Source organism: Homalodisca vitripennis, chromosome 1, assembly GCF_021130785.1.
Source record: "Homalodisca vitripennis isolate AUS2020 chromosome 1, UT_GWSS_2.1, whole genome shotgun sequence".
Classification (NCBI taxonomy): Eukaryota; Metazoa; Arthropoda; class Insecta; order Hemiptera; family Cicadellidae; genus Homalodisca; species Homalodisca vitripennis.
This window is the reverse complement of record NC_060207.1, coordinates 77642413-77656813: the sequence shown is the minus strand read 5'-3', so window position 1 is coordinate 77656813 and position 14401 is coordinate 77642413. Positions and strand designations below refer to the sequence as shown.

General features: G+C 33.8%; 1 protein-coding gene across 3 annotated transcripts in view; it reads right to left on the bottom strand.

Annotated features, from left to right (window-relative positions):
* The window catches only part of LOC124365223 (flap endonuclease GEN), a 57260-nt gene extending 49415 nt beyond the window's left edge, over positions 1-7845 (bottom strand). Inside the window, exons 1-3 of one of the 3 annotated variants that reach the window (XM_046821189.1) lie at positions 7277-7845; positions 3544-3730; positions 1339-1428 (exon numbers count right to left, since the gene is read on the bottom strand). In XM_046821189.1, the coding sequence (XP_046677145.1) occupies positions 1339-1428; positions 3544-3730; positions 7277-7431 (432 nt within the window). In that variant the 5' untranslated portion in view covers positions 7432-7845. Of the gene's footprint in view, positions 1-1338; positions 1429-3543; positions 3731-5788; positions 5806-7276 lie in introns of those variants that run through there. The other 2 variants (XM_046821192.1, XM_046821196.1) reach the window with 2 other exon arrangements.
* Positions 7846-14401: the final 6556 nt, after the last annotated feature.

Sequence of the window (14401 nt, the reverse complement as noted above, 5' to 3'; positions counted from 1 at the left end):
ATCCACCTTGATTGTCCAGCCTTTAACAGAAAAAGACTTTTTTCGCTTACCGGCAAAACTCCAGGGAGACAAAGAGATTAATATAGCTAAACTATTTAGATATCTAGAGGTTACCTCTTTGATTTCAAAAATCTAGTTATTCTTAATTAGTAACTGATTTGGGTTAATTAGTTGTTTTGTTTAATAGGTTGGGCCCCTTTACAGATCCTCCCAATATTCATTGATAATTAGTTTTAACTGTATTTAGTTATACATTTACGTATTAATCTTTACTGTTAACTAACTAATTATCAAAACATACGCGCACTGTTATTTGATACTACCATCACATGAGTAAGTATCAAATTGCTCAATATGGAAAAAAACCTATTTGGTGACAAATTCAATCAGTAAAGTTTCAACTGCTTTCTCACTGGGGTGAAAAAGTATTAATCTTGTTCTCAAGCATTTTAACAACCACTATTCCTCAAAGCACAAAACGAAAATTAAAGCGAAATCACGTGTACTTAACAAGATTGCCAAATTAACCTTAGTATCCTTCCACACAAGGTCACACAATGCCCATCGACACAATGGTAGTGACAAACCCTCTTGTTTGGTTAATGTCTTAATAGCACTCAGTTACTTGTGTTTGCTTATTAAAACATCTTCCTACACTTTTTACAAAAATAATGCAACAGATTTAAGCGTTTTAAGACAATTTGTCTATGGAAAGTATTATATTTTAAACAGAGCTAAACTAGAAACCAACTAGCCAGTGCACCAGTGGTGCCAAGTTACAGCAGATATAGATGTGTTGCTTTTGGATATCCATCAACTGAAAGACAAGACTACACAAGAGAAACAATTTGTGCTGTTGTCATGTTCATGAACAAGGATATCAACCTTTCTGGAATCCTGAACAATAAGAGAAAAGATTCAAGCCTAATAAGGTTAATCGACAACTTTTGGGAAGGAGAGGAGCTTTGGTGCAAAATGTACACTGTTTTAAAATGTGAGTAAATATCACTGATTATTATTTACACACTTAAAAGGGAAGAAAATCAGAAGCTTACTAAAATGTTACATAGGACAACAAATAAATAAAAGAGGTCAAAATCTATATAAAGAGGCTTAACAACTATACAAGATAAATATAAATAAAAACCAGTATCTTCCTTTTGCCAATATATTTGTTCAAACTTTCAGATAAATTCACAGTTTTTTATGGACTGGGAGCTCTTACAAAGTGAAAATACTTCCAAAAACCTAATCTAATTTTATAAAGCACATCTTAAATCCTTTATTGGTTAAAATGATTCAATTTGGTACATTGAAGTCTTCCGACACATTACTTACATCTAATTCATTAAGTCTGGAGCAAAGAGCTTCAGCTTCTCCTTCACTTTTATAGCATCGCACTCCAAGACTCATAAGAAGCTCCTCACACTGAAAAAATTATGAATTATGAAAATTAAAACAAAACTCAAAATCAAGTACAAGATCTACCTAAGAAGTCATACATGTGCAGTGTTTCAGTGGCAAGAAACAGGGGTGAAATAGAAACCAATTTACTGACAACAGGATTTTACCATAAAGATTATAAAAAACAACATAGACAAGACTGCTATAAGATGGAATGTGGCTCACTTATTCAGCTCCAACAAGTGGGTTCGTCTCAAAGGATGTATCAGCCAATAAATTATGGCAGCGACCAAAGAATTTGTGTTATGCCAGATAATATTATATGGTTTTTATGTATGATTTGATTATTATTGGCTTCATTGAAATTATTAAAGCAGTCAGAACAATGTATTTATCCTGTTATCTGTTTATCCGCTGTTGAAACTGAAGGTGTAAGTTTATTTATTAAAAGGCACATGAAGTATTAATAAGAGTATTGGTAACATTATATAAATGAACAAAGAGTAGAAAGTAATGTTATACATATTAAGGTGAAAATCTAGTTGGATCAAATACAATGCGATGTTGATTTTTTTCTAGTTCTAGGAGTGTTGTCACTTTTGAATACATACTGAACTAAGTTATTCTACAGCACTTCCTCTATAACAAAAGGTCACAAACAATTACAACTTTTTAAGAGTTTTGGTTTGGACCTAAACGGAAGTAAATACCTACTAAACTTTGATAGATAGAACACTATGAATCACCATTATTATAGATCTGAATGTAACATAATGCATATTACAATACAAATAACATAATATAGTACCTAACGTTTCCACGTACATTCAAAACTTACAGAAATACTCAGAGCTATTAAAAAATTAACAAACTTTGACACAATCAATACACTTGTGCTTCAAAATCGAAGCTAATTAATTGTAAAGAAATCAATTTAACATTGTGTTCTTGACAGTTTTAATGTTTAACTATTTCAGCGATTTTGTAACATTTTACTAAAACATCCATAAAACTAAAACTGTTTTAGATAGGCTCTTAATTTTTTTTTAGTTTTCTTTACATATATATTTTTTTATTGAAAACACATAAAACAGGCATATGCTGCTAATTTATTATATTAAAAAACACTTAAATGGTAGGTACCAACAAATGTTTTGGTACTTTGGGATTATACCGACCACACCCAGACATGAATCGTTATTTCACATTTCGTTTCTACTGATTACTAGATTAGCGTAGAACAATATTTCGTCAATATAAAACAGGAATTGTCTTATCGCAAACACCTCCCCATCCTCAGACAGAGGTCAAAGTCGAGCGTCTAGTAGATAACGTGATTGCAGAGTCTCGCCGCCCGTTCAGCTGGTGCATCGCTTTGTTGTACTTCCGTGTTTTACCTCTACATTTCTCCAAACACAAAAATTCAACAAAAACAAACATTTACCAAACTAAACTTTTTATTAAAAAAACACTCAAAACTTGTTTTTATTCTTGATCACATTCCGCCACCCAAAATGCGAGTGCCTCCGGCCATCAGCGCGGGGCAGCACCGAAGGTGCTGCCCCGCGCTGATGTCGACGAAAGAAAAACATCCCTCGAGATAGTACCTATCAGTAAAATATCAAATTCTAGAGGGGCTAATCAGAAATATAAATTGAATTGTAATGGAAAGGCAATGATGTACCGTGCAAATCACGTGATGCCGCGCGGCCTGCCGTAATCAGGATTCTCGAGAAAGATAAGATAACAGCGACAACAATACCGATCACAATACCTGGAAATGCTTGTAAGTTTGTAATTTTGTAATTGAAGAGTTGTTTTTTCGTTCTATCATGTTTGTTTCTATAAATTTCTATTTTTGTGTTCTTCATACTGGTGTGGTCGGTATAATCCCAAAGTACCAATGTTTTTTTTTCCAGTTTCGTATGCAAAGTTGCACTTTAAAATCTAGATTATTTCAAAGAAGAATAACACAATGAGTTGTATGCTCTTGATAAAAAGCTGTCATTCAGTATGGGCAGCAGGCCTACTACTTAAAAAGTGAGAAGCAGTATCTACCCCCTGTAAATTATTATTTTTCATTTTCTACCCATGTGAGTTAAACATTTATCTAGGTTTAAACTGATTTTAGAATCTTACCCTTTTTTGCAGGCAGTTCAGTCTTCCTCTATTACCATTCCTATTTTTTGATTGAGTTTGGCTTTCTTTCAAAGTCTGCTGACGTCGTGCAATGGTATCATGTTTCAGAGATGGTGCTTTTCCTTCCAAAATAAAAACTGGTTTCACTCCAAGTAATAGTAAATATGAAGTTCTGAAGAAAAGGTTTCTATAAAAAAATAAATAAAAGGTTTATTAAAATAAAAAATTATTTAAAACATATTGATAATAACCCAGCAACAAGTTCATTTAAACAATTTGCTGTGGCAGGATAATTTTTTTCCAATAACCTGGGACAGCATACCAAGTTTTACTATTGGTTGAAAACTAGAATTTTCATTGTGATAATTTCTGATTATTTGAGAATTGCATGTGGAACAGTGATATATGATGTGCTGACTGACTCAATGATTCATCAATATTCAGTAAAAATTATGAAAGATGAGACATGAAATTTGGTACATAGGTTTATCTTTTACTCTAGAGACGCATTAAGAAAGGATTTTTTTTCTCTCCAACGAGAGGGCTCCATCCTACTGGCCTCTAAGGTCCATAGTGGTTATCAAGAATTCTCGATAATGTGTCTCTTTTAATAATAGTTTTTTATAATATAATAATTTTATAAAAAATATATTTACATTTTGTAACTCACTGAAATATTGGATTATTTTTAACAATTTAATGTGCAGGGCCCAATATTGTCCCATCTATAACAAAAATTAAATCCTAGAAATATATTAAAATATTCCTATTCCATAAATATGTTTTAGACTATGATAATATACAAATATAAAACATTGGTTTTAGACATCTACATTTCAAATCTATCAAAATAATAACATAAAGATGTTTTAAATACATTTTTTTCTAGGAATATCCTGTCCGTAACAATGGAATGGTTGGTGTGGAGAACTTAATTCTGCACAAATCTGAATATAGATACACTAATTCATTAAAAAAAATTATGCTACCTGAAATTTATTGCACAACAACAAAATATTGTTGTGAAACAGTTTTCAGCAAAAGCCCAAATTATGATATAGTTTATCATTGTAAAACAGTTTTCAGCTGTAAAACAACCAAATAGTTAAAAAGTGAATATAGTACAAATCTTACACATGTCCCATACTGAACCAGTATAGGTTGCATACGAAACCAGTTGTTTGCCGTAACAGTCTTTAAGGCTGCAATATAATAAGCGACCACCATAATCGAATCATCGATATTTATGAGTAACAAGTCCATGAGATAACTACTACTAAAATGTAACTATCAAAACAGTGTAACATTTAAATGCTTGTTACTACTTTTAAAGATAAACATGTCTCACACATTTTGACACAAATGACACATGTATGTCAATCACCATTGTATTAGTGGCCGACCATTACTCAATACCATGCACATGATTTTACTTTATTAATAATTCAGAACAATAATATCGAACCAAATTAAGTTATAGGCTCTTAAGATTGTAAACAATAATTTTATTTCATAAAATAAAATCAATTGGCAATTATAATTTATGCCTATCTATATGACAAATGATATTATATTCGATAATTTAGATCTTATCTAGATACTTGATACTTCATCTAGATTGATAGTTGATTCTATTGTAGTGGTGGCCGCTTAATATACTGCGGCTCTTACTGTAACTGCTTTTTTTTTTTTTTTTTTTTTTTTTTTTTTTTTTTTTTTTTTTTTTTTTTTTTTTTTTTTTGCTAATTATAAAACCATTTAGAAAATGCAGTCATTAACAGGTAAGGTCCATAGATAGAGGTAGGCCTAGTACATTTACTATGTCCTAGGAGACATGAATGAATTATGTTCATTTTTTTAGGAGAACTAGGGCATAATCAAACCACAGACCTGGCTTTCTATATTCAGTAGGTAGACTATTGGAGTGATCTTGTTGTATGCTGCAGTATAATAAGTGGCTACCAGAACAATCTAATCAGTGAACCAATCTATCAGTTAGAAAAATTCCTCAGTTTCTGAATATAAAAACATTCTAAATATAGTATTTTCAATCTGATAATAACATTCGTGGCCATCCAAAGAACTGAAAGCGAAATGTTGGACCAAATAACGTACTAGATATTTCAAAGAACAAATCAATATGGTTTTGCTAGTTTTCAATCTTAGAAAGTAATGTATAAATATTAATATAACTTAAAATTAAAATATGACATATAATTAGAACAGAGCAATAACATTTACTTACCTTATGTATTTTCAAGGATAAACATGACTGCTTGTGAAACAAGGAAGATATGTATGCCACTGGTCTTGCCGCCATTTAGTCAATAATAACGAAACACACAACTAATTTTGAATTTGTTTCCCAAACATGTTTTTACCTTGAATAAATTGTAACGATGATGTTGATTTGAATTACGTTTTAGGCTTCAAAAATGTGAATATAGGGAAGCTTTATTTTTATATGTAAAAGAAATGAATTTGCTTTTTAAATTGTATAAAATAACTAAACTGTATTAAAAGTACTCTTGAGCCGCGTAGTATTAACTATTACTTCATAGGGTAGTCATGTCTGATAGCATTTAAAAAATGCTCGAATTGATCACCACCAGCTGTTAGCATTTACTTCTAATGTAGCAGGCTCTTTGTCTTGCAGCCATTTAAAACATTGCTCATTGTTTATACAAGCATTTTGAGCCAATATCTGCATATTCATCGCCATTGTTCTTGTTGTGGGTAGGGTACGATAAGCGGCCCAGTGTTTTATATCGAAATTGGCAAACGATATTACTTAATCATAACCATCCATATAATCAATCGATACTGATTAATTATTTTGAACAATTAACTTAAATAATCTATATGAACAGCTGTAAACACTTTTAAATAATACAATTAAGGTAATATTTTAAATTTCACATAAGTAACATTGTGTATTAAAAATGGCTGTCAATCTTAGGAAGCTTCACGAAATTGCTTTAAAAGACGATAAAACATGTTTTTTATGGCTTCAGAATGTTGAGTTAGTACCTAAGAATCCATTATGTGATATTTGTGGAAAGGTAACAAATGTAACTGTCAGAGGAGCTAACATGGTCGTCTTCAGATGCAAAAAAGAAGGTAATGGTAAAGGCTATTTGTTACATCATTAAATTCACATTTTAATTTAAAACATATGATTGTTATTACTTTTATATCGATTGATAGTCTATGATTCGATATGCGAATATTAGTTATCGATGATTATATTCTTCGATATAAAAAAACCGGGTCCGCTTATTGGACCCTACCCAAATAAAGAAAGCTGGCAATGAGTAATATCTATCACTATCTGTTGGTCAAATGTCGTATTCAGTAGTATTGATATTTAAAATCGATAATCATGAAATTGTGTTGGTGGCCACTTATTGTACTGTAGCCACAATAAGAACAATATTTATGTTTATTAATGGTCAAGACCATTTCTCTAAAGACATCTACCCTAGTCTATACTGAACTCATCATGAATTGAAATGAAGGGAAGCAGTGGAAATAGTTGGTTTCTATAGACCTCACACTTGATCCAAAAATAAGATAGGGTCTACTTTGTTCACAACATTTTAATTTAATAGATTGATAAACGGTATTTCCTGAAAAGTTGTTTTGCATTACTTCCAAATTCTAGTATAGATTCCTTTACTTGTTAAAACTACTAATTTACTTATTAGGCCTAGCCTATATTAAAATTATTTACCTGAGATACATGTTCATTTGCGTATTGTCTCCTATGCTTTGGCTGTCTACAATCCAAGAACTTAGATCAATTGCTATGGTTAATCCTTGCAATTCCCAAAGTGACTTTTTCTCACAAGAAGGGCTCAAAATGTTCCATAAATCCTTAACACCCATTTTAAATTCAAACCAAATTGTTTCACAGTTTTTCCTGAGTGTACCACTAAATTATCACATCAAAACCTAAAACATACAAGTTTAGCTACTTTTCTTTCAAATATACGTATATTAACACAATCTGACAAACTGCAGGGCTTCACCTGAATAAGCCTGAGTTGAATAAGTTGTTAATGGCTCGTTTTTCACAAAATATGTTTTTCATTGCGACTTGGTTCCAGCAGCTAATGTTCCAATAGACTACACGAAAATTTATTCTCTTTAAAAGAAAATTAAACAAAATATTTTTATTCAGTTGTGTAATAAACCAGGCCTTAAGTATGCTGTTCGTTAGTTTTGGAGTTCAAATTCAAATACTGTATAATAACCTAGCCTCCTTCCCCAGTCTCCTTACATCAGCACAGTGCATCCAACACACTACACACGTAGAATAACACAATGAGGAGCTCGTAAAAACAACAGCCAACAAAGGAAGCCTAGAATCAAACTTATCGTGCTCTAAAATGTTATGAGGTAACAATTAAATTTACACACGTATACGTACGCAACTTTTGATGGTCGGGTGTGATAATTAATGTAAAGATTCGATTTAGATATATCTTATCACTAGCAAAGAAGCCTTATTTGAAATGTATCGACTATAGAGTATTCAAGTAATAAGGCGTTTTTATTTACCAGCTAATTTCGACCTTAACATCGTTTGTTTTACAAATTCACTTATGTCAAAACGAGATAATATAATGGAAAAAAGAGCGGTTAAAAGCTATAAAGATAAGATATAACAAGAGCATATGAATTTCAGTCAAGCACTAAAAAGTGTTTTAACTTTCTTTTTGGACGGTTCACATACGAGTTTTGAATGGTGCGGCATTGGAGGCCTACAGCCACCATCTTGGTGTTAAAACACTCTGGCGTTCAGTACGCATCGAGCTGTATTAACGCGCGGTCTGAGAATCTTTTCCTTTCCTCACTGTGATTAATTTAAATGTATACTGCAATTGAAAATCTCGCCACCTGTGAAGTGCGCTCAGTGATAAGGATTTTGTTGACAAAACGCCATAAACCAATTTAAAACTATCGCCGAGGTTTATGGAAATGTAATAATGAGTGAAAGCTAAGAAAGGTAGTGTGGTATTGACCTTAAAAATGGCCGCACCGATGTTTATGACTATAATCGTAGCGGTCGGCCTATCCTAGTGACTGAAGATTTGATGTTGAAAAGTAATGACAAAGTTCGTGAAATTCGCCGTTTCATAATAACTGAACTCTCGAAACATTACCCAAAAATTTCACGAAGTTTACTTCATAAAATTGTTGTAGGAAAGCTTGGATACCACAAATTTTGTGCCAGGTGGGTTCCAAAAATCCTTATGGAATATCACTAAGAACAAAGACTTGCTGCATTGTTAACTTTCCTATATGAATACAACAAACATGGTAACGAACTTCTCGATTGTACTGTATAGTTACTGGTGATGAAACATGGGTGAAGCATGTCAACTGTGAAACAAAAATACAGTTTATGGCATGGGGACACTTACGTTCTCCAAAAAAATCAAGATAAAGTCTCAAAACTCTGTCAGCGAGAAAAATTATAACAACTGTTTACCTTTACAGCACGAATCATGGCGGTTTCTTACTATTAACTTTTGAAGTGAATGCAGAATGTTCATGTAAATTTATTGGTAATTTAAATCGGATGTGAACTATACGGTCATGTGGAAGTAACATAGCGGCAAATCTAGTCCGTACTACAGATAAATCTTACATGTCAAAATTGATACAATTCTGGATTAAACATCTATACACAAATATTTTTCCATTACTACCTCGCCCATCTAAAAAATATGCCCTGCAAACACTTGTAGAACTGTCTATGTTGCGGATTAAGTTAAGACTTCGTCGATAAAAAAACTCGTTGTTCTTCATTTGCTGAAGCCATCATTTTCATTAGTTCAACTCGAATCTATTCTGTGATTTCCTCCATAGTTTGAGGTTAGTTGGCAATAGTAGGTAAACAAGGGATGATAGAGATCAACCATGTAATTTTAGCGTTTCTGAAATGTTTTGCAAAGGTAACTGAATTGCTACCTCAGTCGTATAAGAGATGGAAATCCTGAGACATTGTCTCTCTGAAGAGATTCCATAAATAAAAGGCAATTTATGTACTCTGAAATATACATATATAGGCAATTAACTGTCAAAGGTGACATGGCATCTGAAAGGAAGAAGCCTCTTCCAAAACACGCTGCCATTCTCCATCATCCAACATCAATCCTCGGAGAGTGACAGCTGCTTTTAAAGTAGGGTGTCACATTTTTAAAGGTCCTCATATCTTCAAATCTTTTAGCCCCTATAAATGAAGCAATAATATACGTAGATGGTACCGCTCTGAATCAGAAGGTGAGACAATGTACATTCAGCGTATTGTATTTGTATATGGTTTACGTTCATGCCATTAATTTTTACTCTACGTTTAGTGGACTGGCGTTTCAGGATAAATGTAAGGACTTATTGTGGTAAAATTGCTGTTTAGCTTGAACCATGCCATTTACTACGTATTACGTAACTCTGCTTAGATTAATGCTTCCTCAGGAGCATCAGTTTTTAAATAAGCATTTTGAGAATTAGGCAAATAAACTGGTAACCTAACTACAGTATGCGATTGATCATGCATGCCATATGCAAACATTCTCTAAGCAGCTTCACTTGGTTCAACATATCGACCGTTTAAGAATAAATTAATTTCATCATGATTGAGCATATAATTTTCAGCCACTACTTGTAAATTACAGCAATCGTAACCTTTATAGGAATACTGGTGGATATACTTGATAGAGCGAACACTTGAACAGACCTCCACATTGATATGAGCGTGGAAATATAGCAAGAGTAATATATTATATAGTATATTGAATAGATTAGTAACATCAGCAAACTATCCATTAATACGTTTAGTTATGGTCGTGCCATTACCTCTTCGACTATAAAGTGGATAGCCATTTACATTTTGTTTCGTTTCCTCAATGACAAATCTTTGAAAATGTTTCTTACATTTTCCTTCTTGAATGCAAACGCAGGAAGGATTGAGATTACCACAGGGTCTATGTACTTATGAGTTTGCACTAATTCATGGAGTTTTTTTATTTAAAGGGTTGGGGTTGGGAATTTCAGTATATACAACTTTGCCAATGTCCTCTGGGTTCCTAAACTTAAAATTATCTTCCACTGTTAAAAGCAGGTGAATGTGGGACAGTCCACGTTTATAGATTTTCACGGTGTATAAAAACGCTTTTAATTTCTACTTTACAAATTAGTCGTATCAATTCTTCCACTTTAGCATGAACAACTCGTACCACAATGTCTGGCCTATTATTTGGTGTCTTCCAAGAATGAATACTATCAGTTTTTTCAAACCATGTAGGATTGCAAATAAATGTTATGAAGATGTCTGGCTTGCCAAACTTTCACATTAATGCCATAGCATCTTGGTAATTGTTCATCATATTTCTTGGACTCCCAATAAAAAATGAAGGCAGAAGTACACTCCGACCTACTCTTAACTTTCCATGCTCAGCCCTCACACGTAGAGCATCTGTTATCCCTATATATGTTTCTACACGCAACTTAGTATGTTCCCGTCGGATGTACTTCAGTCTGTCTCTTTCAGTATGGCATTAATAGTCAACAAAAAGTTACTAAATAGGTTTTGCAGCATTTATTATTGGATTGAAGTCATCTGCACGACCATTTCTTGGATTACAATTATATATCCAACGTATCCTCCCAAAATGTATACTATCATAATCTGTCATTTGTAAAGTACCTGCTCTTTCATATGTCTATACGAAGGAGGTGCTTAATCAGCTGTTTCAAACACTGCAGCAAATTCAGAAGAAGTAGGATCATTATAACGCCGCTGATCTGCAGATGGTTCATCATAGAATCGCATAACAGAATTTATTGGTGAACGATTTTCCTTAAGTGCAAGAGCTTTTCAAGTTTCTGGTGCATGGTGTTTGTATGAACGGACATAAGAATTGAATTTACTAAGCAGATCAATCAAGTGAGTAAGTGTCTGTTTGACCAAACCTTTGGTAGCATCATGTGACATTCTCATCTTATTAGCTTTGGCGAAATCCAGAATATATAAGTGGCCAAATAAATGAAGCCCTTTAGGAATCATCAGGATATTGTGGATAAGTTCAGTGATAAGCCAAGATATGGATTCTAAAGTAATAAGGACCATTATAATGTCTTACCATTAAACTTTGTTTAAGGAACCACAACTACATGAAATTGGAAACCCCGTTGCATCCATGGCCTTGGCTCCTGTGTATGAGGTTGAGGTAGCGCGTGTCATTCAAAGTCTGAAATCGAAAAAAAAACTTGTGATGGCAATGAACTCTCCGTTTGGTTACTCAAACGCTGCTGCAAGTACATTTTGAGACCACTCACAAAATTGATCAATTTCTCATTGGAAACGGGAATCTTCCCGTCTCTTTTGAAAACAGCCAAAATCATCCCAGTGTTCATAAAGGACGATAAATGCCTGACAAGCAACTATCGACCGATTACAATCCTTCCAACTTTTAGCAAGATTTATAAAAAAGTTTTCTATGAAAGACTCGAAGGCTTTCTCGAAAACAATGAGATCCTGAATCCGGAACAATTTGGATTCAGAAGAAACAGATCCACAATTGACGCAGTGAACAACCTTTTGGAAGATATTTTCGATGGATTGGAAAGGCGAGAACATGTGATAAGCATATTTCTGGACCTTTAAAAAGCTTTTGACTGTGTAAACCATGAAACACTGATGCGCCAGTTAGAAAGGTGTGGCTTGCGGAGTCTCTCCCACTCACGGCTCTCTTCCTACCTGAAGGACCGAGATCAGTTCGTGGAGATTTTGAACGTCACATCGAACAAAATTAAAGTGATCCATGGTGTCCCTCAGGGATCTATCCTAGGGCCTCGTTTATTCCTAGTCTATGTCGGCGGACTGAATTTATTAATCCAGTAAGGGAAACTGCTTCAATATGCTGACGCCACGACTCTCTGTTTCTAAAGCAAATAAAAAAAAGATATTGAAATCAAATCATTCATGGAATTGCATTCATGAATTCAGTATTTCACTGACATGAATTTGAAAACCAATCAATCCTAATCAAATGTCGTACATCTCTGCCTTCGTCAAAACGACAACTCAGAAATGCCAGCCGTGTTTGTGGATGATGTCCTTTTCGAGGAAACGAATTCCACAAACTTCTTGGGAATGTACATTGATAGTGGTCTAACATTGAATGATCATGTCGACCACATCTGTGCTAGAGTTGCCTTAGGGATTTATGCCTTGCTGCACCTAGCAAAGCTTTGTCCTCCTGAAGTTTTAAAAATGGCCTACTCTGGCCTGATTCATCCACAATTTGCGTATGGAGTGGGACTTTGGGGTGGATGTGCCAAAAACAAAATGGATCGTGTTTTCAGGCTGCAAAAGAGAGCAGTCAGAATCATTCAAAAACTGAAATTCAGAGAGTCGTGTAGGATATCTTTTTGGGAGCTTGGATTATTGACTTTGCCTTGCCTTTATATCTATGAGGTGATCGTGTACTGCGTATCAAAATGTCAATTGATTCGTGGTAGAAACGTTCACCAATACGAAACTAGAGGCAGGGACAACTTAAGAACTCAGCAACACAGGCTGACGCAATCTCAACACCTCCCAATTCATGTTGGTGTCAAATTAATCAATAAGCTTCCTGACGGAATAAAAAATTTCAACAACCAAAAACAATTCAAAGCTCGTCGTAAACGCCTATTGGTGTCAAAGGCGTTTTACTCTGTCGAGGAATTCATGATGAGTCGCTGGGATAACTAAAACTATTATATGACTGAAATATTGTTGGATATGAAGTCAGTGTGGCTGTATTTGCTTAAATGTAGAAAATGTATGTCTGACTGTGTGTAAATAGTTGTATTGGATTAACTGTGGTTTTAACGTTGGTCATATTTTGACGATTGCGATACAATGATATATTGTGTGATGCAATAAAGATTGTATTATTTATTATTATTATTATTATTATTACCATAGCTAGATGGTAAATCAACTTTTGCACCAAATACAACAACTGATATTGCATTATTATATTGGTGAATATTGTCTTTGAAATTTTAGATCTTTCATTATTACCAGAGAACAACTCTTTCATTTCTTAAGTTTAGTAGAAGGCAGAAGTTTTATTTTTCCATAAAAGCAACAGAGAGTGAAGTTTCTAGCTGTGTTCTTCTCGGGTTTTAGCAATTATGTCACCATTTTCGCGCTCATTACAAGTTTATAATCTGAAGCATTTGACCATATGTTTCATCCCCAACAATAAAAATTTTTTAATGCACGCCACTTCTTAGTAATATGATCAATTGCAGTCAAACGGACCTCATAGTGACTATTTTCAGTTCCAAATAAACAATAAGACATTGCCCGAAATAAACAGTTACCTTCACCTATAATGGAGATCACTTCAAAATTGATGATGGTTGAAGAACCACACGTCAATAAACTAGGATTCTGCTGGTGGAGGTACCAGTCGTCTTCATTTAGAGAAAGAAGAATCAGACGTCACCAAATCAGTATCATCAGGGACTTGTCTCCTTCTTGTTTTTAATTACCACATGTCATTAAATTAGTTTCTCCACTCTGCAATTTCTGTTTTTCACTTTTCCTGCGAGCCTCTCTTGTTTTCCTTCCAACACCCACAATTCAATGTACAAAATACTTACAAAACTTATAAAGCAACTAAAGAAACGTATGGAGTAGCGAGACTAGCAGCTACACTAAACACGAACAGGTTAAACAATCAGAACGTAAACAAACCTACAACTGACACTGAATGTAAACAAACATCTCTTAAGATGAAGACTTCTCATTTATAAAGTTGCCTGACAATAGAATCCTTGATTCTGAAAGACC